Genomic DNA, 25,996 nt, shown 5'->3' with positions numbered 1-25,996 from the left:
CGCTCTTCCCTCACGTTGCCCCCGTCTGTCGCCCCTTTCCCTCTCTCTTTGTGTCTCTGTTCGTGCGGCAGGTGGGCTTTGCTGCTCCTCTCTTCCTCTTTTTCTCGCAGATACAGACGATCTCTCTGTGTTACGTGGATGAAGGCCCCCCTCCTCGATAACGGGGGTGGGTGACGCCTCAGCGCGTGGTATCCAGGGCCCTGCACCCCACTCTCTCTCTCTGGGGAAGCCCAGGCAGCTCCCCATCCCTGCCAGTGCGGAGCCACTACTGGCGGTGGCAGGGCCAAGCATGCACAATGTAGCGAGGCCAGAGAAGTGCGCCGCTGCTGATGCCGGCGGGCAGGTCCTGGATGGCGCTGCGTCGGGACAGCCTGCGACAGTGAGCACGTCTGGGCCATCCATGTGATGGTCAGACTGTCTGCGTGACTTGGATGTAGTGCCCCCATTGCTCCACTGCCCACTGGTGTGGGGAGCCTGAGCCACCCCCGGAGGGGTGCAGCAGGTGGCGACCGGCACAACGGGCGTGACGGTGAGGCGACCTGCGCAGCGGTGGCTAGGTGGAGTTTGAGGCGGGGGAGGGAGCCGCGCTCGGATGACTGAGTCGGCGCATTGCTGTGAGGCGCCTCCATCGTGGCTTTACACGATACGGTGCGCTCGTGAGGCAGGGCCGTAGCAGAGTGGTGTTGGGCTGACGCTCATTGGTAGAGAACGGCCACGGGGGGAGGGGGGGGCAAGCGAAGGAATACCGTTGCTTTTGCTCTCGTGGTGGCTGGTCCGTGCACTACATTGTCTCTCCGTCGCAGTGACGTTTTTTGTCTTCCCTTTCATCTTTCTGCGCTGCTTCGATGTATCGGTTGTGTTTTTTTTGTTTTTTTTTTTTTCTCTTTTTTTTTTTTGTGTGTGTCGTTGTGTTCCTCCGCCCCTCCTCCCGCCGTTGTTTCTCTGTTTCGTCTGCTCCTCCCGTACGTGGTGGTGGTGCAGCACACCTCTCCTTCGGTGCTTCTTGTCGATTTACCTTTTTTTTTTCTGTTGCTCTGAGGCGTGCGCCGGCGTATACACACGTGACGGGTCGCGACCTCCACGGTCGAGTTTTGCCAAATTTTGTTTCTGTTTCGATTGTGTATTTATTTGTGTTTGCTGTGCTTTCCGCAACGGCCTCGACCTCTCTGTTCCGGGAGAGGCTGTCGAGCAACCGTCTCTGTGCAGCGGGTCTGCTGTAATGCCCGCTTGACGTGCAGCAACACACTGCGTCCGCGTGTGGACGTTTACAGCGCACCTTGTCGACGAGGAACACAGGTGGAAAGCACTGCGCCTTATCCGAGTCATGTCTCTTTCAATTATTTATTTATTTGTTTTTTTCAACCAAGTCGGTTTCCCTCAGCACGGTGTACGGGGAGAGGGGACCACACCAGCACTCCTCTGTGCTTGCCTGTGTGGTTAACTATTTTTACGTGTCACGTTTATTGAATTCGCGTTCCACCCCCCCCCCTCCCGGTGAATGGGACTGAGCTAGTAGAAGCGCTGAACATGCGTGTTCCTCGCTGAATCCTCCATGCATGCGCGCCACATCGCCATCAAAGTGGAGCCGTTTGTCCTCTGTGTATCACCGGTGTAGGGGGTTTCACAGGAGTACACATTCTTTGCTTTGTTTCTCATGAACAACTCTTAGAGGGGATAGATTATACTACACAATGGTGCGACTAACGAGACTTTCGGAAACGAGGGGCTACGGTATGCACGTACTCGCCGAAGAAGAGGGCAGCGCAAGGCTATACCATTCTCTGCCCCTTCCTACTCTAACGCACGGATGAGTTTTCCTTTCCTCTTTCTCGCTGCCCCCCCCTCCCCCTCTGACAACCTGTGCCTGCTTGTCTACACTGGGGCCCTTCGCGCAGCGGATGTATGCGCGGGAGGGTCAGGGGGGTGCCTGGCAGACGCGTGGTCCGACTAGACGTCCCGGGCGGAGCCACATGCACACGGAGGCGGGTGGGCGGTGACGGTGTGCGCATGCGGCTGCGGGCGCGTTCGTGGTGGCTCAGCGCGTGGGAGGTAAAGTAGGTTTCCCAACTTCCCGACACACCAACTAGGAGTGGCACATGCGCCGAAGAAAAGAGAGTCGAGAGAAGAGCATGCGTGCCACTCTTGGATTGTCGCCGGTTGTTGTGGTTTCCTGTGCGGGGCAGGCGGGGCCGGAACGGAGTTTGTGCTAGACGACTGGCGCTGGCATTAGTGGGCTTCTGCCGGCTGACAGGCGAAGGGGAAGAGGAGCTCCATCTCTCTCTCTCTCCCCCTACACACACACTTTTTCTTTTTTTTTTGGGCACTCTGCGGAGGCTTGCCTTTGACGTTATTCGGTGCAAATTGCTGTCAGTACTCGAGCCGTTGCTCTGCCCATTTACGCTTGTTAACCGCTTGATGGAGTTGCCATGCGCTTCTCTGAACCCCACGACGGGCGGAGTCGTGTGCCTGCCACGCTTTGCAACACTCCAACAGTGCGCACAAAAAAAGAGACACCGCACTGTACGCGGCGGAGGCGCTTGCCAGTGGTCGAGGGACTGACGCACAGAGAAACGTCTTTCCCTTGTCTGTGGTGCGGCATTGCACAAGAGGTACATACCGCTGTTCATGTGCCCAAAATCGAAGCGAAAAGGGAAGCCTTTTTATCGCTTCAGTGGAATGTTTGGAGTGGCACCCCTGCACCCCCTTCACGCACACATGAGCCTTCCCCCTTATGCTCCTCCTCTTCGCCTCTGCCCTTCTTCATCTCTACGCCATGCCGTCTTTTCTTTCCATCGACCCGTCGTTCTCGCCTTCCCTCTTCACTGCATTACGCTTAGTTGAGCCACCTCACTCTACTCGGGTCTTCGACTTTCACACTTTCCTTTCGCTCGTCTGCCCGCTTACTCTTATTTCTTTTCCTGGACTGGTGTGGATTTCTCCGCTGTTCTTCTCTTTGCCGGCTCTGTCTTACGACGTGGCTCGTTGGTTTGCGCGTCCCTACATTATGCGCATGGGGGGAGGGGGTGGAATTCCTGCCAGGAAATATACACGCATATTCACACCTTTGATTTTCTGCTCATCAAGCGACTCACGCCTGGTTGATTGGCCCCCCATTTTATGTTTTTAAGTTTTTAAGTTTTTTTTTTTCCCACCTCCGGCTTGTGTTCCCGGTTGCTGCGGCTGTCGAGGTGTGTTTTACTTGCAAGGAAGAAGGCGCAGGAGGCCAACAAGCGGCACGTCTCTCTCTTTCGCGCTTTCCTGTTGTCTTTCCTTTTTTTTGTGTGTTTTCCTCTCCGTTGCCGTCTCTCCGTAATCCTCCGTCACTGGGAGAACAACATCAGCCGCAAACGCGAGCGAGTGGAGGAGGGCCTTATACAGGAGGTAGGAGTGCTGTGGCAGGTTGCCTCTCTGCCGTGTTGCCGAGCTTATTGTATGTGTGTGTGTGTGTGGGTGTGTGCGTTATTTGAGTGGTGCGCGCACGCGTATGCGTCGTCTTCCATTGAGTTTTTTTTTGTCTCCCCCTTTTATTTTGTGATCGTCTCCTCTGTTTCGTTGATTTGAAGTCCGGAAGAGTCGCAAAGCGAGGAGTTCCGCGCCCCCCCCCCCCCCCCCCCCCCCCATTCTCGCGTGTTGCCGCTACTGTACAAAGCGCCGACGCGGCGTGTGAATCACTACTCTTCGTCTCTTACCAAGCGACCGTCCATCAAGTGACGGGGGTGGCCCACCTTTGCTGCGAAGTGTGTGTTTCTCCTTGCCGTGGCCTTCAAGCTCGATGAGCTTTTTTTCGTTGCTCTTTGGCAACGATGAGAAGGCCTCGCAAGTAAAGGCTGTGCGAGTCCCCAGTGGAGGAACGAATAACACCTCCCCACTCGCTCAAGTAGGCGGAGAGGGTTCGAGGCCAAATAGGGCGATGCTGAACACACCAACGGAGACGGCGTCTGCCATAAAGCGGCAATGCAACGGGGAACCAAAGCGGTTGCAGCGGCACAGTGCCACGGCGCCAGCGAATCGAGATCGGCTGTCTCTGTGGAGTCGACTGCTATGTCGGCCCGAGGTGTACGATCCGCACGTGGAGGCAGCTCCGCTGACGCATCTGCTCGATGTGGAGCCGGCAGACACGCAGCCGCAGGAGCATGTGGCGGGCTGTACGGAGAGCGGAGGGGCTTCGTTGCAGAAGTGCTACTCCGTGCGTTCCTCCAGCGGAGAGGGGCGTTGTGCCGCCACCCCGCTACCAGAGGGAGACGACGAGAACTGTAATGATTCCGAGGACGCCGTTATATCAGGCTCCGTACTGAGCGCTAGCATTGATGTAGAGGAGTTCGAGGAGGCGGAGGTGCAGAGCCCCAGTGAGGAGTCCAACACAGCGGAGCTTCTTCTAAACCCGCAAGTCTTTCACGTCTTCGACACGCGGCGCTGCCGGGTGCGCATGTCTACTGTGCTGTCGAGTCCGACCTCGGCTACCAACCTCCGCTTCACCACTACATTTCCAAACGACAGCGGCACTCTCTCAATGGATACGACGGAAAGCGATGCCGCGTCTTCGCGTGGATCGGTCTTCTCCGCCGAACGACGGCTCATCTCACCTAAAGAGTTAGCGAAGAAGCACCACCAGAGGCGTCAGCAATCGAAGCAGGCCGCGAAGCGTGCTCGCGAGTACAAGGAGGCGTGGGCGGCCCTCGTTGCCTCTGCACAGCCGCACGCAAGCGGTGCTACGGATGGCGAGGCGGCTGGACAAACAAATGTGCGCAGTGCGGAAGGGAGCGGCCCGCCAAGCATTCCCCCCACTTGTGCTTTAGGCACCTCCACTGTGACTTCGCATCTCACCAATGAGGCCCTCGAATCTCTGCGTGAAAGCACGCAGCCGGTGCCGTACGATCTACCCGTGCCCTTCCTAGCAAGGCTGTGCCACTATGCACCACCTCCCAAGAAGGCAAAGGACGGCGCCGAGGAGGAGAACAACCGCGCAGAGAGCTGCTGCAGTCGCTCTAGCACCGATAGCAGTCAGGTCGCGCTTGACGATGAGCTGGTGAATATCGAGACGGAGCTTCCGGTCATGTATGGAGCCGTCTTGAGATGCCGGGACTCTGCTTCAAGGGCGAGAGAACACGACGGCAAGACTTCGCCTTCTTGCACTCGCCTAACGACGGTCACTGCGCTACGAGGCAGCCAGCGCAGTCCAGCTGGGAGGTATCCACTTGGGTCTCGCGCCTATGTGGAGCGTGTACTGTTTGCGCAGCGCCGACAGCAGGAATGGGCGCTGTTTGCGCTTCTCACAGAGGCACACCGACAGGCACGCGAGGCCCACGTCCGTCTTGCGCAGCTCTACTATTACTACATTATTCCCATTCTGGCTCAGTACAGGACTGAGGCCGATGTCAGAGGACTGGAGCGGTCGCTGCTGATGTGCGGCTCTGGGGCACTCCGCATGTACCATACGAAGTTCTGCCGCACTGTAGTGTACAGCCGGCCCATGTTGCAGAGGAGCGCACATGGTGATACTTCGTATTCCATTGCCTGCTATTTTCAAGTGCAGCCAGTGGACTACCAGCTGGTCGAGTACCGCTTTGAGAACCCCTGGCGAGAGCTATTTCTGGAGGTAAAGGCATACCTTGGCATGCAAGCCCGCGAGGATGCAAGCTGCTCTACCCTGCCGACACTTTCAGAGCCGGAGAACGGGGCTTCTGCTGTGGACGGCACTACTTCCACTGGTCACGGGTCTGTGTGTGTTGCGGCGACGGTGCTCCACTCAATGGAGCTGTTCGAGCGTCAGCGGCACACTCACAGTGCTGCGCGGGACGCGGAGGAGTGGCTGACTTGGTACTACTACTACTTCACACCTCGTGTGCTGAGCGCCGACTCCGCCGAGAAGCGCGCTGCAGTTCAGCGGAGTTTGCTTCCGCCACCCCCGCCACCGTCATCAACGCGGGTCTCTCAAAGGGAGCCGAGATGCGGCAATGACTACTCGAGGACCCGCGCTAGTGATTCAAAGGCGCCGCAGCCAGCCCTCCTCGAGAGCGAGTACCTTCCGTTAAGCTGGATTCGCGCGTGCAACACGGCCGAGAGGGAGAAGGTGCTTAACTACCGCCGAGACCTCAAGCTGAGGGTAATGAAGAATTTCCCCACTCATCGGCCAGTCGCGCCGGGCTACGGCTCTACTGCTAGGGCTGTAGATAGCCCCGGTACGGTCAGCGAGACATCGTCCACTCTCGCGACGACTGCCACGAGTGTCAAGGCATCTCGCGAGACGGTGTCTGCCAACGTGGCAGCTGCGTCATCCGGATGCCAAGCGGTGAAACACGTCTCTGAGAGTAGAGACTTGCTCAATAGCGCGCACGAGACGGAGGGAGGATGGCTGCTTGCAGAGCACGTGGAAGCAGACCTCAAGGAGGCCGGGCTACTGAAGCCGTCAGCAGAAGTACTGCCAGAGGGTGCGATCAGCCGGCAGAGTCATGATACCGCTGAAGTAGAGGACGGGAACTCAGAGGAGACGGACGACGAGGATGGTGCTATCCCTACTGGTACCCACTGCACCGTAAGTGCTGGCTGCTTTGGCCTTTCGTTTTTTTCCATCTTTGAGTGAACAGGATGATTTCCACACGGAGATGAAAAAAAAAAGACGCGAAAGGGCGAGACGGCTCAGCATTACTGCGGCTGTGTGCCGCAGGTAACTTATTTCTCTGAGTGCGCCTGCGTACGTGGCGTGCTTTTGCTCGATCGCAGTACTCCACCCACACCCTCCCACCCCCCTACACACACATATGACTACATATATGTGTTCTTTTTTAGAAATTTGCTTTGTTTTTCTTCCCCCTTCTTTCTATGTGCCTGTTGCCTTTTGCTGTCTTTATTGTTTTCTTGTGCACCCTCCACCTCCCCCCCTCACGTATGTGTCCACCCTGTTGCTGCTTTTCCTCGGGTGGCCTTTCTGTTCTGATTTGATTTGCTCACTCACAAGGCCCCTGTAGTAGGCCGTGCGATTATGGATCGAATGGGCTTGTGTCTCTGTGCACTCCTTTTTTTTTCTTCGTCTGTTACTGGTTGAGTGTGTCGATCGTCTTTTCTCTTCCGTTCTCCCTCCTGTTGCGAGCGTTTTTACCTTTCCGTGGTGATGTTGACTCCCCACCCACCCCACCCCACCCACCCGCTTGCCTGCCTGCCCACGTCTGCAGAAAGGCGGGGCACGCAGATTATCAGCCTACACTGCTGTGTGTGCGTGTTGTGTGGGAGCCAGCGGTGTTGTGCTGTTTTTTTTCTGTTTGTGTTTGTTTTTGCTCCCAGTGCGGACACGTGCTTCTTCGCCTTTTGCCGTTGTTCTCACTGGACTGTCTCCGAATGGGATTCACCTTTGTGTTTCATGCGGTGTGCTCTGAGCCTTGATTGATCGTCTTGTGCGTCTTTTGAGTCGTCTTCTCTATCTTCGTTCGCTATTTCGCAGAGGAAATCTCGCTCCACAACGCATACCCACACAGAGGGGAGAGCAGGCACAAGGAGCGATGCTGATGACAGGATAAGCGGCACTATCGCGAAGCGTGCGACTGCAATGGCGGCCTATTTTTTGTCTTTCGCTTTCCGTTTTTTTTTTTCTAAGGCGGTTTTTCCTCTCTTCCTCATCTCGCGCGTCGTCTTGCCGTGCTGTGAAGTCATGTCATTGTAACTTCAGTGCGTGCGTGCGTCTGTGCTGATGGATTGTGGCTCTGTAGCTTTACGTGGGCCCGTGTGGCCTCTCTCTTTTTTTTTTCCTTCTTCCTTTTGTTGTTGTTGATTTCTTTCCCGGCACTTCTCCGCCCGTTGATCCCGGTCCTGAGGCAACAGTGAATGGGGCTCCTCAACTTCACCGTTGCTTCGTTCCACTCCTACTCGTTGTCTTTGTCTCTCTTTGCCTATATGGAGGATTAGGCGAATATACACGATTAAATCTTCTTTTTTTTTCCTCTGTCGGGCTACTGCGCCCCCCTCCTCGATAACGGGGGTGGGGGACGCCTCAGCGCGCGGCACATCAGGGCCCTGCACCCCACTCTCTCTCTGTGGGGAAGCCCAGGCAGCCCCCCATCCCTGCCAGTGCGGAGCCACTGCTGGCGGTGGCAGGGCCAAGCATGCACAATGTAGCGAGGCCAGAGAAGTGCGCCGCTGCTGATGCCGGCGGGCAGGTCCTTGATGGCGCTGCGTCGGGGCAGCCTGCGACAGTGAACACGTCTGGGCCATCCATGTGATGGTCAGACTGTCTGCGTGACTTGGATGTAGTGCCCCCATTGCTCCACTGCCCACTGGTGTGGGGAGCCTGAGCCACCCCCGGAGGGATGCAGCAGGTGGCGACCGGCACAACGGGCGTGACGGTGAGGCGACCTGCGCAGCGGTGGCTAGGTGGAGTTTGAGGCGGGGGAGGGAGCCGCGCTCGGATGACTGAGTCGGCGCATTGCTGTGAGGCGCCTCCATCGTGGCTTTACACGATACGGTGCGCTCGTGAGGCAGGGCCGTGGTCGAGTGGTGTTGGGCTCATGCTGTATGGCTAAATGCACAAGTTGAAGCGAAAGAAACTTTAGTGCTCCAAATCAAGTGAGGAGGTAAGGATGCAGAGGGGTTCTACTGCGAGCTGCGCGAGCACACCAGGCCTTTTTGTTGTTGTTTTCTACGGACACAGGGACATGTGAGATTGATTCAGGTACGCACCGTGCAGAACGTAGCCGTCTATGCAACGGGTGGTTGTGTGGTGAGTGCGCAGGCTTTCTGTTCACATGCGCTTTTCTTTGTGGTTCAGTGTCGCTCTACGTGGAGAGAACGCAATAGTGTCTTTACGTTTTCTTTGATTCTCGTCCCGAGAAGGCGGCATCTTCGACCGCTGATTTTCCTGTACGTCGAGCTACTCAATTTGCTGAAAGGGGCTCTTCCCGTTCTTTAATTCTAAGCCCTGTACTGCCGACCTCACGGTGTTGCCCGAGTCTCCTTTTTTACCATGCTATTACTGTGGGGGGCAAATCTGCACGTGCATGAGCACGCCTTGTTCCTCTTTTCTTCGTTGCCTCGTTCGGCTTCACACCAGCGGTTTGCCACGTGCCTTGGCTTTGTGTTGTGCACTTTCGCGTATGTGGACCACTGACAAGGCTCAAAATGCGTGAGCTGTCGGAAGGCAGCAGCAACAAGGCAGGAACACAATCGAGAGTGGGAGTGACGCAGCTGAGGGGGTGTAGAAGGAAACGGTGGGTGTATGGTCACACTTTAGGAGAGCTGTGACGTACCCCCCTCTCGAACTGGCTGAGCTCTTCTTCTCTCTTCCCTGTTCTGCTTCTCGGGTTGCATCATATTAAGTGAGAGGGCAAAGGGAATGTCGACGCTCGATTAACGAGTGCGCGTAATGTGCACTGAACGAACGAATGGTGGACGACACACAACAAAACGGAACACAGAAGATATACACGATATTTTTCATTGTTTCTCATTCATTCGCTGCTCGGAAATCAACTACGCACGCAGACGCTCGTAGTCGCGTATGAGGAGAGACACACATGTGGCGCAGTGTTACTCTCTTACTCTCAACGCTCACTGATGTGTTGAGAGGGGACCCACCGGCAGCCACTCGTGTGGTTCTCTTTTCCCGCTTTTCTTTTCATTCCCGATCATTTATTTATTTTTCTTTCTCGGTTTGTTTCATTCGAATTGTCTCTGTGATTTGTCTCTGTCACTCCAACCCCGATGAGCATTGCGATCCTCTTCGCCGCCTTTAACGACTTTCCTTTTCTTACGGTGCGCTGCAGCGCTGTTAGCTGCTGATGTGCGTCCTCGACAGGGTCCGCCTGTGCGTTTTTTTTTTGTCACTGAGGCTGCGGGGGTTTTCTCCCTTTTTTCCCGTGCCCCATCCCCCCCTCACCCCTCCCTCTCCACCACTCGGTCGGCTGCCTTCGCTTGTCTTTTTCCCTCTCCATTTATGTGCGCTTCATCGGTGCACACGTGCTCAACACGCATCAGCTTCCATTTTTCTGTTCCTCCTTGTTCCTCTCTCCCTTCCTCCGCCTGGTCATTCTCTTGTGCCCAACTTCAACTTGCATAACTGTTTGCCTGCTCTCAGTCTTGTATGCAGTTGCTTGTTGGTCCCTCCCTTTCCGTCTGCACTGAAGAGTTCAGACTCCGCGGGATTTTTGGCTGTGCGAGGCATCACTCTCTTATCACTGTTGCGTGAGTGCACCACTACCGATTTTATAGTTTCCCCCCTTTCCGAGGCGGACGGGGCGCATGACGGCATCACAGACGAGTACCTTACTCGTGTACCGGTACCTGACTGCGACTTTACTGCTCTTTATCTTACTCGTACGTTCTACCACCGCATCTCTCTCGCTTGGGTTTTGGATTGTCTCTCCTCTCTTCCGCGTCAAATGCCTGCTGAGTTGCTGTTGGAAGTGGCGGTACCGGAGCGCATCGTCGATGCTGTGGCCCGAACAGGGCACGCCTGACGCGAAAGTTAAGGGGGGGTGGGAGGGCTTTCCCACTAAAAATGGTGACTGGGGACAAAGGAGACGCAGCACCCCCACAGCTGGTGAGCAGTAGTCTGTACTTGAAGGTGTTCGCTTCCTCTCATATCGGCACACCAGCGCAGCGCAGCCGTCACGCCCGGTATCAAACTCTCTGCTCCGCCTACATCTTCCCTCTCTACACTCTCTCGTTTCCGTCTCGCTGGTTTGACTGTCTCATTCCCCTTTTTTACCCTCCTCACGGGTCCCGATGCCGGTGTGCGCATCTGCCGCCCTTCCGTCTTTGCTGGCCCCACACTGCAGTGCACATATTTGACCACACCAACACAGACACCCGCTTGTTGTGCCCCCTCCTTTACCTCCGCAATGGACACGCGAGGCCTCCGTCACTTGAAGAGCTACCTTGGCAAGGCAGGGGAGAGGCTGGCCAGGGCGAAGCGAGCTACTGATGTCGTACCCGTCCTTGCCGCCCGGCAGGTAGGGACAGCGGCTGCTCGAGCGAAATCTGTTGACTTTACGACCGTGCCAGAGACGGTCCTGGGGCCGCTCTCGCCTTCAGTCATGGTGTACTTGGAAGGCCGCCTCACGAGCGGAGCGACGTACAAGCTCTCTCGGACCCAGATGGCTGTGGTGGCTGCTCTCGCAGCACCGGGTTCTCTCCCTACGCGGGGCGGTGCGGAGGGCTCGAAGAGTGGCGAGACCACCTTGGCGGTTACGCGCGCGAAGGTGGCGGACATGGCGGCGGTAGTGGATACCCTTGCGGTGTCGGCGCTGGAACTCGCCGCACGCCGCACTGACGAGGGCAAGGCGGTGAAGCGAACCGCTGCAGAGGGCGCCTTTCTCTTTGTACTGGTCGACACAAGCAGCGAGGCGGCCGAAGTAGCAGAGCAGCTAGAGGAGCGCTACGGGCTAACAGTCCTCTTACTCAGTGGCGAGAACACCTGCCGCTACCCAATGTTTCCGTCCATCGCCAATGCTGCCGGTGAAGCTGGCGCAAGTAAGCCAAGAAGCGCCGTCTCAGCGACGCTGGCGGTAAAGCGACGCAGGACGCAGTCAAACTCACGTAGGGCGGACGAGGTGGCACCGAAGGACGAGACTACCGTGAGTACTCCGGTGCTCACGGGTGCGGTGGTCGTAGTGGTGGCAACGTCTGCAGCGTTCCTCACGGTGGATCGTCGCAGCGCTATTTGGAAATTCATTGGCAGCTGCGCACTTCTGCTGCGTCGTGCACCGACGCACACGGGCTCTCTGCTGCACACGCTCAAGGGCAGCAAAGCGGCGTCTTCTTCCTCGACTGGGACCATGGCAGAGCTGCTTAACACGCATCGGTGGGACTGCCTCGGCCACGTTCCGGCAATCGCTGTTCTGGCGGCAGAGCAGAAATGGCTGGCTGAACCCGAGGTGGATTTACTGACAAGACTGCGTGTAGAGCGCGATCTCAGCAGCGGTGTAGGTGGTGCGAGTATGTCCACAGCATCCTCCATCTCCAGCGCTGTTGCAGCGCTTCGATCGCCAGTGACGGTTCACTACGCTGTGGCGCAAGGAGCGCATCGCTTTCAGTTTCTCTTTGGCTTGCTGAAGGGCTTGGTGCCGCACCGCGGGATCGTCGTGCACGTCGCCACGCGCGAGTGTGTTACCTTTCTCTACGACGCTCTCTACTCCTTGCTAGGTGAGCTGCCATCGTATGTGCAGCTGCTGAGCGACTACGGGGGTGCGGGTACGTACACCAACATGCACACCAGGGCTGACCGCCAGCGGCTTTGCGTCACCTTCGACTCAACGGTCGAGTGGGGGAGAAATGGCAAGACAGCGGCTGTGCTCTTGTCCTGCCACGGGCTTGTCCCGCGGCGCGGCTCTGTATTCCTGCAGTACGACCTCATTCCCGACGTCCTCAACTACAGCCAATTCATAGCGGATGTACTTTCGCCTGGCGCAGTTGCGGCTGACGCAGGCAAGGACAAAGGGGGCACCACGCCGTTCACAGCAGCCGAGGTGGCGGTGCGGCGGGAGACGACGGCTCGGCAGCGCAAGCGCAGCACGTCTCCTATTCCGGTCTCGCTGACGGCGAGGAAGGTGAGGACAGGAGCTACCAATGCCGACACTGAAGAAACCTCCTTGGAAGGCAAGGCGACGGGCCCAGCAGAGGTGAACTACACCCATATTTTACTCTTGCTGCGTCCGAACGAAGTTGCCGGGGCGCTACACCACCTGCGCCAAGACGGGTCCAGACGCTACCGTCTTGAATTTCGCGAGCTTGGCCCTCAGACTAGTGGTCGCTACCATCTTGTCGGAGAAAAGCTCAAGTCGATGAACAAGAAGTTGTTTGCCCTCCAGAACGCCGCCTACTATGCCTACAAGACCACCATGCGCGCCTACAGCACTATTGGGCCGCGCGACGTGTACGACGAGACAAAGGTGAACTTAAAGAAGGTTGCGGAGGAGTTTGGCTTCACGGAGCTGCCGCTGCTCGACCTGCGCCTGAAGGACACGGCCTTTCGCCCCAAGGAGGACTACTACCGTGCTGCTCGACAGAAGCAAGACGCGGACCGTCGCGCCTACAAGGCGTTTGCCCAAGCGAACATCATTGGTGAGGCTCCGGAAGAGCACATTGCTGACAATATCGTGTGATGCATGCAGCTGCGCTCTGGGGTGTGTCACGGATCATGCTGTGCTGCTGTGCTGTGCGTGCATGCGTGGTGGTGGTGCTCACGCTGCCGTCGTGGGGTAGCGGGGACTAGTCCACTATCCTTTAAAAACTACGAAGCGAGTCGAACAGAAGACATAAGTAAACAACGTAACTCGGCGGCACCGTTGCTACGAGCAGCGCACGGCGGCACTCAGGCGTACGTGCACCGGGGAGTTTTTTCTGGACTGACCCCAACGCACTTGTGTCGGCTCGTGTGGCTCGCTTGCTTGAAGGGTCTGGGTTCCATTCTGTTTCTTTCCTCAATTCTGCGGCTTTTAATCCTACGCGGTGTACTGAGGTCGATAAGATAATTACAGCTCCCGCATATGCGTCGTGGGCGGACGGATTTTGCGCAGTAGCCGCGCGATCCCCATCCAAACAGGCAGCTGCTGGCAGCAACTGCAGGGACGGTTGTGCATCCCCCCTTCTCCCCACCCCCGCTCTCCCACTCTAGCCGAGAGCATCGTTGGTGATTAGCGACCCCCCCCATTTCCCTCTCTTCCAGCACGACCATTCATCGACATCAAACTGTCTTCATCTTTCTCTCTTTCTGTCGCTGTTTGTTTCTCATGTACCCCCTCCTCCTCCCCTCAGACTCGTTTGATTTCCACCTCGTGGATCGACTTGATAGGCCACAGGCGAGCCGAGGTTAGCGCACTGCCTCCCGCCCTCCCATACCCACGACGTGCTCGCCAATAGACGCAAGCAAATCCATATTCTCATACACTCACCCGCGCCTGCACAGGCGGATACAAGAATACCCTCATAGACATCTTTACCTTATCGAAGCTTTCCTTATCGCACTCTGTGCTGCTCGCCTCGTTGTTTCTTCCTGCAGTCCTGTTCGTCATGCACTGCAGCAGCAGACTCTCGAGGATGTCTCAGAAAAGGGTGTCAGAGGCTGCGGAGTGTGTGCCAGAGCCTGACCCATCTGAGTGTGTGAATACCGTGCCCGCGACTCTCCGGCTAAACACCCACGCCGCGACAGTACGGATGAAGGAGAAATTTACTGCGCCGTTCATGGTGTACGATGCCCAGGCACGGCGCATTGTTGCCAACCCCCAGTACGATCGTACTCTCACCACAGAGCTCCACCGCGTGCAGAGCATCATGCTCACAAAGCTGCGCACCCCGATCCAGGCGCACCTATCCTACACCCCAAAGGAGCTGCTGTACGAGCTGGAGACTGCGCTGTTCCATGTTTGCGCCTCCCTTGCCGTCCAAGACGACGCGTCCTCGCTGCGGTACGTACTTGGCGACAGCGAGGCAGACCTGCTCATGCCGCAGCTGGAGTCCTTTCTAGCTCATCACAACGCACCGGCGAAAGCGGTCGTAGCTCTTGCGAAGTGCCTCAGCGAGGGCACCTCGCATGACGTCCTCACATCGTTTCTGCAAGTGCTCAAGCAGCGAGTTCAGCAGGAACTGGACCCCGCGGTGGATCGCAAACGGTCTGTGCATGAGCACAGCGCTCTGCTTGCCACCAAGAACAACCTGCAGGACATTGTGCAGCTAATGCGCGATATGCAGACGGCGTACCACAGCATTGACACTGCATCCCAGATTCAGCGTCGGCAGCCTCAGAGTGACCCGACCGCGGTGGACTTGGCTCAAAGTCCGGCAGCTAACGCCGTCTCCGCTAGGATAGTCGAGGATTCATTCTACAAGGTGCTGCGCTGGGTGGTCGCTGTGGATGCTGATCGACGCGCGTTGCATGCGGCCACCACCGGCGCTGCCGCCACTGCTGTAGAGGAGTCTCATCTGGCGACAACACCGGTGCCCGCGGCAGTTGCGACGCCGTCCAGATCGAGCGCGAAGGCGTTTGCAAGAGTGGTCGAGTACGATCCGTTCACGGGGAGGGTAACGCTGGAGCGCGCTGACGCGGCCCAGCGCTGGGGGCTCCTCCTGAACAGCAGGGGCCTCCTCGTGGGAGTGGAGAATGAGCTGCGCAACTCTAGCGAGGCTGGCGAGCGGTTGTACGACGCCATCCAGCAGCAGTCTGGCGAGGCTGGAGGGCTAGCCATTTTCGAGGTGAACCGCCACCGCATACGTGCCGTCCACCTCAGCGACGAAGAGCTCGCTGCCAGCGGCGATGATATCATGCAGAAGCTGCGTGCTACCCTAACTCACGCGACCAAGACGCTTAGTCTCACTATTGAAAGGCGCAAGCAGGCGGACTTGACGGTGCCTCGCGAGGTTCTGTTTGAGGTATCCGACCAGGGTGGCGAAGGAGGCGTCGGCCAGCGCTGCCTCCTCATGATGGAACGCGCGTCGACGTCCATTTCGTGGGGGCTTAAGTTGAAGTACTTCAAAGACTCAGTCGCCGTGCTGTCTGATTTTGCACCGAGCGCGAGGCTCTCGAGCGCTGCCAAAAACCTTCTGTTTGACATGCGAGGCCGCCTCCGTGTGCTGAAGGTGAACAACCAAGACATGGCGAAGCTCTCGGCAACGGAGATGAAGAGTCTCGTCTCTGGCTCGCTGTTGCTCAGCCTTCATCTACAGGTGACAGATTCGAAAGGGGATGTGCCGCCCAGTGTTGAGGCACCGCCGCCGACTCAAGGGGTCCTGCTACCCTCAGCTGAAGAGGTGGGCGATGCGCAGGAGATGCCGGGGGTGGGGGCCGCCCCTTCAGAGGCACAGAGGGAAGCAGCGACGCTTGCAGAGGTTGAGGCAGCAGCTGATATGCAGGCAGGGCCGAAGGACACGGGGGATTCGGTACAAGCCGAGCTCAACGATATGGCCGCCTCGATCGCCGATGAGTTTCTGAAGCAGCACAGTGGTGAGGAGGAGCTGGAGGCCAAGGCAGCGGATAAGAGTGAGGCGCCCGCCGTGGAGGAGGTGGACATGGTGGCGCCCGACCCGTTTGAGGAGCTGGACTGGGCCAAACCCACGGCCACGATTGGAGCCCCTGGAGATGCGAACGATGACGAGGACAACAGGGACGCTGAGAAAGACGCCCTTTTTGAGGAGTCGTCCCGGCAGCAGCACTACGAGGAGGAGGACGGTATCGAGGACGCAATCATGGAAGGTTTCAAGGGCGCCAATGACGACGAGGTCCTCCCTAAAGTGGAGGAGGCGGATGAGTTGATTCGTGGCGGCGAGGAGAGTGCGGCGACGCGCAAGACTGCTGAGGACGCGGGTACGGCTGAAGAGGCAGCGAGGGACGTCATCGAGACGGGCAGAGATGACGCTGAAGCGGAGCCGTCAACGAAGACACGCGAGCACGAGTGGGCAACTGCCAAAAAGGCAAAGGAATCGGCGAAGAAGGGAAAAAAGAGCGCGCAGGTCGGCGGCCGCCAGAAGAAAGGCGGGAAGGCGGCCGAGGCAGGTGCGCAAGATGCAGACGACAACGAGGACGAGCCTGCGCAGAAAGCTGCGGAGGTGGACGAGAAGCAGCTGGAGGAAATGGAGGATAACGAAGCCGCCGAGGTGTCTCTAGGCAATGCCACACTCACGGAGGAGACAGGGACGCTTCCGCCCCAGGCTGATCCGGATGACACTGCGGTTGGGGACGCCGAGGCCGAAGTGAAGGCGGTGAGTGAGACAAAAGGTCGCTCCCGCGCTAAGGCAAAGGAGGTGGAGGCGAATAGGAGCGGTGTCAGGTCAAAGTCCTCTGCCCCAGCAGCGGCCGCCGATGAGGAGACCTGCTCTACAGAGCCCGAGGGCTCCGGCAAAGGCTCCACCTCAGCTCCAGTGGATGTGCGACTTATTGATCTCCCGCCGACCGTCGCAGAGGTGGCCATCGAGCATGGGCGCGAACGCATCACGAAGCGGGAGAGGCACTCCGCGAAGGCGACCGCCACGGAGACTGAGGTGGACAAGGAAGAACGTGGAGGCGGCAAGGGGCGCGGCGATGATGCAGCAGGGGGGCCTGGCATTACTGCGAAGGACTCGGAAGCGGTTCTCGCCGCCGAGGATGGGGTAGGCGATGTGCCGCGTGTTTCGTTGAGCCAGCTGCTCAAAGCGAAGCCGCTAACCTTTGAGAACGATGTGCGGATCGAGAAGTTTGACGGGTCGAGACTAGAGTTGGAGCGGTCGAGTACGAAGCACCCATGGAACATCAAGGTGGCCTTTGCCGGTGAGGACATCATCATGACGAAGCTGCCGCCCTTTGCTCCCAAGCAGCTGACGCACCCCTTTCTGCGCTCTCTGCACGCGGGTCCGCAGGGTGAGGTGAAGTGGGTGGTGGACGGCCTCAATGGACAGGACCTCTCTGTCATGTCCAGATCAAACAAGACGAAGGCGCTGGACGCCATCAAAGGCTCCACGAAACTCTCTTTAGTTTTAAGAGCACTGCGAAAGTGATATGGTCGAGGCAGCCGGTGTGGGGGGTTTGCAGCATAGCGGTGCATCTGTGTCTCTCCACGTGTCGGTGTGCTGCCGCGAGCGGGCGGGGGGGGGTGGTGGTTGCTCTCCTTTCAGTGCAAATTTCATAGAGCTAAACGAAGAAAATGCTGTACAAGTGCTTTATCAGATGCTTCGCTCGAAGTGTGTGTGTGTGTAGGAGTTGGAGCTGCGTGGACACGACTACCATCTTCCATCCATACATCCATTCACGCAGGCCCTCTAGCTGAGCGTGTGAGTCACAAGAGTCCTTCCCTACAGGCCACATCTCACCTACTGAGTAGGCGAAAGTGCAATGGCGTCATCGTCTGCGTGACAGTGCAGCGGAGCAGCTTTGCTTTGCTGCTGTTTCTTTTTCGTCTTCGTTTCTCATCCTCGACGATCGTCTGCGCTGCGGCTCCTTCCGTCACTCGCACATCTAGCTGTCGTCACAGTGGTGCTTGGTCTTGGTTTCGCGCGATCGGTATCGTAGAAGCTCGTCTTCGAGATCCCCCATTTCATTTTCGCCACGCATGCCTGTTTGTTCGGGCGCCGCCTTCCCCGATGCTCGACTAGTCCTCCTCCCTGTCGCCGTACACCTCTCTTTGTGTTACGCTTCTCTCTCTTCGACCGCAATGCGCAATAGGAGAGGAAAGAAATTGGCGTCTGAAGGGCTGCTCCGCAACCGCAGCAGCAGAGACACAATCCACATAAGCCAGCGACCACTTTGCCAACATCTAGAGGCGCGTGCTGCCGGAGCCCCGAAGGACGGGCTTCTGTTATTATCCACCCGAGGACACAGTAAAGCAGACCCTTCTACGAAGCACCGAGAAAAGAGATACACCTTTCATAGATTCCTGGAATCCTATCGTGGCACTGCATCGCATGCAGGGGGAAGACGCGCACACCGATTCATAGGTCGAACACGCTCGTGCGGCCTGCATCATCTGTGCTCGTATAACTGTGCCTACAAATAAAGGGTGAAGCGCTACTCGCATCTTTCCCTCCCACCTCGCGTATCACCTCACCTGCTCGTTCTTTTCATAGAAATCAGCTCAAAAAGGGCAGAGAGAAAGAGGGAAAACTGTCCTAGTCGCCCCACCGTCACCAATGCTCGTACGCAACGTCCCGCTTTACGCGGTCAAAGTTGTTTCGGCGTCGCTTATTGAGTCGATGGTCTTCTCTGGCACGGGCAGGCCTACTGCGATCAGCCACGCAACGCTCACTTTTCACCTCCACCGCGTCCGTGACAGCGAGAGTTTTGGTGTCGACTACGCGTTCCGTCCGTTTGGTGGCGTGCGAGCGCAGTGCTTTGTTCGCGGCATGCCAGCCGACCTCGTGGCGTCCTCAGCTGCTCTGAGAGGGGTGCTTGGCAACGGACAGGCTTCTTACCAAAACTCGATTCGGGTAACGAGCATTAACGGCGTCGCTCGATTAACCAAGAAAACCGTGCGGGGGCTGCTCGACAGCGGTCGTGACGCGGTCGTGCAGTGCGCTGTGTCTGCCGTTGCTGGCGGGGCGTCTGATCCTCAGCAGGTGGCCGCTGGCGTGAAAGGCGAAGGGAATGAGGGCAACGCAATTCACCCTCCCAAGGGACGTGATCGAAGGCTGAAGGTGCGAGTCAAGGATGCTCTCCATGCTGATGATACCGAGGTAGCCAAGGAGTCCCCCAAGAGTCTGGTGAAGAGGCGAGGACGGCACGCTCCTGCTTCATCTCTGAAATTTCCCAAAGTGAGCAAAAAGAGGCTGCGCTACTCCGGCGAGCGCTCCGTCGTGGAGGGGTTAACCAACAAAGATGTGGACCTCTCCTCTATCGATGGTAGCGCGTTGGCCAATGTGGGGGTACTGAATCCAGCCGTGCCCTCTGCAGCGGACGATGTCAACGCGGCCGCACTGACGACTCTGAACGAGCTTGCCCCGATGAAGCCCGTACGGACACGCGGTCGGCGATCAACAAGGCTCTCAGCGTTCCTTGGCGCGAAGCGGCAGAGCACAACATCCGAGAAGACTTCAGACGACGTTTGGTTTATGCACGCTGAGGCAGCGCCAACGGAGGGAGGAGAGGGGGAGGAGGCGAGTGCTGTGTATGCGGCGATACCGACTCGGAAACGGCGAGGTCGCTCCCCCAAAGTAGCAGCGGTCGACGCTCACGCCGAGGTTGAGGCAGCACAGGCACCGAAGCGCGAGCAGCAAAGGTCGACTGCCCGCCTCTTTGAGCTGGAGAAGCAGAATAAAGTCACGAAACGACGCGGGCGACCCCGCAAGACGAACAAGAGCATAGAAGAGCTGGGCACAACTCAGATAACAGAGGCCCGCTCAAGGGGGGAGCTCGCCAAGCACGACGCGGACGCGTATGTTGAGCTAGAGTTTTGATGAAAAGGGTGGGATTGACACTTGACGAAGTCTCCTTGGTGATCTGCACATTGGCATCTCTCTCTGTGTAGGTTAGTAAGGGGCCGCAAGGTAGCGTTGGGAATGCTCATCTCCACATCCTCGCAAGGCCGCAGGGACACAGCGGAATAGGTGACGAGTATACTCGTTGTTGTCTGTGTGACCGCCAGGTGCGGCGTGGTTCGTATCTCCTCCTGTGTTGCCAACTACTCCTCTGCTTTCCGCTTTTTTTTTCATGGAGGGTTGGGCGCTCTGCTCGGACCTCGGCCTGTGCGGTATGCCCGCCGACACCGCTGCACGGGGTATCTTCCTCCGTCTGTATCGCTCCACAGCGTTGTTTCCGCTCTCCCCAGATTGACTGATGCCGTAAAAAAAAAAAAGCGATGTGCGCGTTTTCTGCTGCATATTTTTTGCATCAGTGCCGTGCTGAGCAGCTTTTCTTCAACCTTTCGCACGTGTGTCTCCGTCCTGTAAGTAGCATTGGTTACTGCCAGTTGGGGGGGCCTTGGTGCGAAACTCCAAGGCACCCTGTGCTCGGTTCAACTGAGCAAGCCCCCTCCCCTCACTGTTGCCGCCCCTCAACCCCCCGACTACTCTGCTTCTCTTGTCTCCGACCGATGGACCACCCCCTTCCCGTTACTCCTTGGAACATCTACCCGTCGAGTTCACGCAGTTCATCATAGCTCCGGAGAGCTCTCTCATTCTCGTCCGTTGCGTTGCTTCTTTCCTGTTTCTCCTCCGTAAACCGGGCGCCACTCCCACGAGCTCTCCACCCTTTCTACCACAGGCATTTATTTCATACGCACACGTTCTCTGCGCGCCTGCAGTGCACCGTAGTACCTCGCTGTTCTCCTCTCTTCCACCGCGTCTTCCGGAGCTGTGCACTGGGCATCTCGTGCAAGCATGAGTGGCACCACGCTGACGGAGGCGCTGAATCGCCTGAGCAACTGCAAAGAGCCCGCCGACCTGATCTACAGCAAGGATGCGGCGCGCATACTGGGCAGCGCGGCTCCGCCACAAACGGTGACGCCGACTGTATCACCACCACACGGGCATAGCCCTGTAGATGAGTATTCGGTGCTTCTCGCTCGCCGGATAGGCACGATGGTGGCACGGCTCAACGAGCTCTCGAGTCCCACCTCGCAGGTTGTCCTTACCCCGCGAATGGCACTTTGTGAGCTGATGGACATTGTGCGTCAGGCCCTTTACACTTCCCTCCCAGCCGATATGCAGAAGGCTACTGCGCCGACGGACAAGGCGGCGGTGGTGAAGCAGTTTCACTCCTATGCCTCTTCGCGGCAGGTGCCGATCGGCTTTGCTGTGGAGGGGCTCTACGTGGTCTCCTACGTGAGCGTGAAGCTGCGCGTCGAACTGGTGACACTGCAGTTGCAGCGCCGCATTCAGGAGGAACTCTCCAAGAAGGATACGCAGACCTCAGAGGCGAGTGTCGCGGCGCTTGTGGTGACCCAGACGCTTTTGGAGGACTTTCTAGCTGTTTACAAAAATATCATGCTCACCATGCCCATCATCAAGGCAGCCGCCCGCGAAGGCAGCGTCAGCGAGGCCGCACAGCGACTGGCACCAGTCTATCCGCAGTACTACTACCAACTCTGCGATTGGGTCCTCGTCCTCGAGTCGACCATGAACTCACCGCCGATCTCCTACACACAGGTGAAGCGTGTGTGCATTGATGAGCAGAATGGCGTCGTTGTCGTTGACCTGCACCGGCCTACGCCAGTGACGCCGTGGGGACTGCTGCTCAACGAGCAAGGTTTGCTGGTGGACATCGACGTGAGCCTGCGTGTCTTTGAGAAAGCGAGGACGCTGCATGACCTCCTTCAATCCACGCCGCAAGGCGCGTCTATCGTGCAGATCCAGGGTCAGTCAGTGGACGGTGTAGCGCACGGCGATTACGCGGCCTACACGAAGCGCCTGCTGCAGACCTTACAGTCAATGACAGTGGGGAATAGGAGCGTGCAGCTGGTCCTCAAATCCAGCGCCTTCAAGGCGGAAGCCCGGTCTCTACCGGTAGAGGTGGCTTTTTTGGCACCCCCGCAGGGCGGGGAGGGCACCTCCGGTCAGCGCGTGACGCTTGTCCTGCGCCGGCAGAGCACCGCAGCGGAGTGGGGCTTCACGGTCGATGAGCAGCTTTATTGGCATGCGCCATTGACGAGCATTCTATCAAACTCGGCGGGCGCGTTTGTGCGCGAGTATGGCAAGCATCTACGGCTGCTCGCAGTGAATGGCGTTGAGGCGCTACACGCGACACAGGTGCAGCTCCTCATAGAGGCAGCCGAGACTGTCGTCCTGGAGCTGCTTGTGATGCCCAAGGACGCACAGGACCGCTTGGCTGCCGCTCGTAGCACCACAACGCCGACGCCTGTCGCGATGGCAACGCCTAGGAGTAAGGCGCCGTCAGTGGCGGCTGCGGAGCCGCCCAATAAGATCAGTGGCGGTCACCTCGGTGGCGGCCGGGTGGAGGCGGCAATGGCGAAATTCTTGCAGCAGCGCTCCGCTGCCCCATCTGCGGTTGCCCCGTCTATCGCGATGGAGACGCCTCTAGTGGGGGCCAGTAGTGTTGCGCCGGCGCCGGCAGCCGCGGCAGCCATCGTGTCGGCGGAGGATGCCAAGAAGGGGAAGAAGCATGGAGTAAAACCGAAAGCCCTAAAGAAGGCGCTTGCCGAATCCACCGTAGCTCAAGCCGCGGCGACTTCGCATCCCGCGGCTGTGCCTTCAGAGGGCGCCATGGCACAATGTGGCGGTGTGATGGAGGCCGGAAAGGCAGCGAGTAGCGAAGGCGAGGCGCCGAGCGCCGGCCCTCAACAAATGGAAGGCGAGCCTGGGGTGCCCTGCACCTTCGACAACCAGGTGAAGCTCATCCACCTCGGCGAGGATGAGATGATTCTGGAGCGGCCTTCTGTAGACACGCCGTGGGGGCTGCCAATTGGCCGCCTGACCGACCCATCCGAGGCACCGCAGCAACTGCCTCTGCGCTTGATGAGTCTTCCAAGCAGTCGAAAGGCAAGAGTGCGTCAACATCCCCTCTTCCGCAGCTTCAAGCAACAGCCCTCCACGTGGTACATTGCCCAGGTAAACGACAGACCCGCGTCGGATGCAGAGGCGACGTTGAAGCATATTAGCCAGCTCACTCGCATGACGCTGCGTTTTCTTCGTAAGTAAACAGAGTGACGTCGGTAAGCTGGATGTGCATTGTGCCCTGCCGAGTACGCAAGAGCTGTGTATCTCTGGTGCTGGACAGCGGTGGGCGTACGTGAATTGAGGAGCCGTGCTTCAACCGATCCATCGATGAGTTCCTGCACGTTGACACTCGTTTCTCGTGCGTTTCTTCCCGACTGTGTGTCTTTCTTGCGACGCCATCTCTTCTTCGTTTGTTTGAGCTTCTGTACTCTTTACTCCCTTTTTCCCTCGAGTAGTAGCGACCTCGCCTGTAGTTGTATTCGAGCACTTTTACTCTCCCGTAGATGCTGAAAAGTGCGAGGGCCTCCGTGTTCGCTTTTAAATCGATTCACGCTTGTCTTCCACCATAGATGCTCTTCTCGAGTCTTGACCTTCCGGGCCGACAGGCGGTGACCCTGGGCATAAAGTTTTGTGTGTGTTCCTTCTTGTGTCCTCGTTTTGCGCGTGTACTCTCTTTTTTGCCGGGGCTTGATTGGCCCGTTTCCCTTTCCTTCTTTTCCCTTTCGAGTAGGGCGCCGCCCACGGCGCGGCACGGCCTGGTTTGCCTGCCGCGTGCTAAGCTGGTGTGTGGGTGGCTGGTGTCTGGGTGTGTGTGTGTCTCCTTTTCCAGCGTATGCTTTAGAGGTTGTCAGCGGCTGGTGCTTTATAGAAACGAATAGCGGGAAAACAATCCAAAAAACAAAACGCTCCCCCTTGGAGGCGTACCAGCAGAGGGCTGGCGAGGCTGAGTGCGTCCGTCCATGTGATGACAGGGCAGGTCTCTGCGGCAGTAAGTTCGTCTTTTCCCCCCTCCCCGAAGGTCTGTCAAGGCGGCGTTTTTCTTTTTCAGAGTCGAACGTGTATGTTTTCGGAAGAATGCTGCACGTGTGACCCATCGAAAGGTAAACGGCTGTGGAAAGGCTCTGCGAAAAGTGCGACCTGCACGATGTGCGGTCATCACCTTTCCTCCTACGCATGCATGAGCTGTTGTGTGGTGTTGTCTTGTCGCCTCCTCATCTGCTCATTTCCCCCTCCCATTTTACAATAAGGACCGCAGTGGAGAGGCGGAGCCGGAGGACATCACTGTGAGACGTTACGGCTGCCTGCCTCCATTGAGGCCGACGGTGTGGAACAGAGCGAGGTGTCTACCGACAACAGACCAGACAGCAGCACACCCCCTCGATGTCTTCATAGTGCTCCAGCATCTTATTCGTTGTTGCGCATGCGACCAAGCAGGATGCACTTATGCACCTCCCCGGTGCATCCGTGGGTGTCGGAGTATTTGGCACGTGCGGTCGTTGCCCCTGCTGTCAGTGCTTCAGCGCATCGATACAAGGGCACGTCGAGGTTGAAGTCGGGACACGCTGATGTCGAAGGCATCACAGAAAGCGAGCGAGCTGTGCTGCAGGCGCAGTACCGAGAGGCGCGCAAGCAGCTCGTGGGGGCTCTTCTCATGCAGCCCTTCTCGTACAACAGCATCCTGGCCCGTGCAAGCGGCTCCTCTCCGACGGCACTCGCAGACATGTATGACCTTCGCGGGCTTTGCAGCGCTGCGTACGACTTCTTGCAGGAGAGCCCCAACCGTGACCCGACCGCACAGCAATCGGTGAGCTGCGCCAGTGAAGCTGATATGCCGCCTTCAGAGTCTGCGCCCGTTACGGTCGTGTCGACTGATGCGGGTCCCGCCGGTAGCGCCAAGCGATTGTCTTCCTCTACCACTTCTGTTGCTGGTGCTCCGGCAGCGGCGGTGGTACGTTGGCCAACTGTATCGCAGATGACTAAGGCAGTAGAGCGCCGTATCATGGACTACCGGTACGTGTGGCGTACTGCCCATAGGCTTGCCAGCGACCGCGTGGAGGTAGAGCAGAAGCGGTGTGTTTTGGCTTCTCCCTCTGATGCAACGCAGGCGCCTACCGCACCCATCTTCACTGGAGGCTCGCTCCCGTTTCTTCTGGCGACTATACCGCACAATTTGCTCTTCTCGATCGCCGAGCACGCCATCCTTCACTCTTGGTACGGCGGACCACACGTCTACCCCAACGCCAAAATGCCAAACCCCAATTCTGCCTTCGAGCTCAACGACAATCCTCTGCTGCGTGTGGATGACGTGACGAGCCTCCAGTGGGACCGCGCGCAGGCGGCAAACTTCCTCGTCGTGGTGCTGCGACAGCCCGCTGTACAAAGAGAGCTCCGGCAGCGCCTGTGGGGCGCCGCACAGAGCTACCACCGTAGCGTTATCCGAAAGCTAGAGTCTCTTGGAATGAAGAGGAGAGCGGAGGGGGTTTCCAAGGATGCTGCTGATAATTTCGTCATCCTGCTTGACCAGGAGCCCGGCATGCCTGCACCCCTTTCGGTGTCTCTCCGCGAGATACGAGACGACTTGTTTAGCTTTGATGAGCACATGTACTTTGTGCGCGTGTCACCCTCATCGTATTCGAGCCCTTGGAAGTGTCGAGTAGACTGTCAGCCACTTCGGTCAACGCATCTCTTCCGCTTTGTCTCGAGTCATGCTGACGTTGTAGCGGCCTTTAGAGACAGACCGCGCTCGAACGTCTCTGACGCTCTCTTCCGCTTCTCATCGCTGGATGGGAACACCCACGCAGAGTGGGGGGGGGGTGCGACTCTGAAATGAAGGAGAGTCAAGTGACCGCATGCGTGGGTGAAGCAAAGACGCATGCACATGTACACACACGTATATGCGGGTATGTGTGTGTGTTCCGCGTGACACACCGCAACCACAGTCGCTCGCAGCGTGAACAGCCAGCACCAAAGGAAGTGGACCGTGCCAGTTTCCCGGCCAGCCGCCGCCTCGAGCAGGCAGATGTGCAGGATGCAGAGAACGCCAATTGCATCGCCGCTGTCTTCCACTTCCTCGGTATTCGAATACACCCGCGGCTGGCCGTTAGCTCACACCACCATCGTTTCCTGCGTCTTGCTCGAGTACGAAACGGTGAGCGACCCA

General features: G+C 57.9%; 6 protein-coding genes across 6 annotated transcripts; all 6 read left to right on the top strand.

Annotated features, from left to right (window-relative positions):
• Positions 1-3,772: 3,772 nt before the first annotated feature.
• On the top strand, positions 3,773-6,580 carry LBRM_31_1220 (conserved hypothetical protein; the record flags this gene model as incomplete). Its single annotated transcript, XM_001567069.2, has 1 exon — positions 3,773-6,580. The coding sequence occupies one exon, from the start codon at positions 3,773-3,775 to the stop codon at positions 6,578-6,580; it is 2,808 nt and encodes a 935-aa protein (XP_001567119.2).
• Positions 6,581-10,826: 4,246 nt separating this feature from the next.
• On the top strand, positions 10,827-13,088 carry LBRM_31_1210 (conserved hypothetical protein; the record flags this gene model as incomplete). Its single annotated transcript, XM_001567068.2, has 1 exon — positions 10,827-13,088. One exon carries the CDS (start codon positions 10,827-10,829, stop codon positions 13,086-13,088), a length of 2,262 nt encoding a protein of 753 aa, XP_001567118.1.
• Positions 13,089-13,995: 907 nt separating this feature from the next.
• Positions 13,996-17,448, top strand: LBRM_31_1200 (conserved hypothetical protein; the record flags this gene model as incomplete). The annotated part of the gene is made up of 1 exon (XM_001567067.2): positions 13,996-17,448. The coding sequence occupies one exon, from the start codon at positions 13,996-13,998 to the stop codon at positions 17,446-17,448; it is 3,453 nt and encodes a 1,150-aa protein (XP_001567117.1).
• A 1,128-nt stretch (positions 17,449-18,576) lies between these two features.
• Positions 18,577-19,839, top strand: LBRM_31_1190 (hypothetical protein, unknown function; the record flags this gene model as incomplete). Its single annotated transcript, XM_001567066.1, has 1 exon — positions 18,577-19,839. The coding sequence occupies one exon, from the start codon at positions 18,577-18,579 to the stop codon at positions 19,837-19,839; it is 1,263 nt and encodes a 420-aa protein (XP_001567116.1).
• A 921-nt stretch (positions 19,840-20,760) lies between these two features.
• Positions 20,761-23,037, top strand: LBRM_31_1180 (conserved hypothetical protein; the record flags this gene model as incomplete). Its single annotated transcript, XM_001567065.2, has 1 exon — positions 20,761-23,037. The coding sequence occupies one exon, from the start codon at positions 20,761-20,763 to the stop codon at positions 23,035-23,037; it is 2,277 nt and encodes a 758-aa protein (XP_001567115.2).
• A 1,219-nt stretch (positions 23,038-24,256) lies between these two features.
• Positions 24,257-25,666, top strand: LBRM_31_1170 (conserved hypothetical protein; the record flags this gene model as incomplete). The annotated part of the gene is made up of 1 exon (XM_001567064.2): positions 24,257-25,666. The coding sequence occupies one exon, from the start codon at positions 24,257-24,259 to the stop codon at positions 25,664-25,666; it is 1,410 nt and encodes a 469-aa protein (XP_001567114.2).
• Positions 25,667-25,996: the final 330 nt, after the last annotated feature.

This window comes from Leishmania braziliensis, chromosome 31, assembly GCF_000002845.2.
Source record: "Leishmania braziliensis MHOM/BR/75/M2904 complete genome, chromosome 31".
NCBI lineage: Eukaryota > Euglenozoa > Kinetoplastea > Trypanosomatida > Trypanosomatidae > Leishmania > Leishmania braziliensis.
Note: the sequence above shows the minus strand (reverse complement) of the source record. Positions and strands in the feature narration are given on the sequence as shown.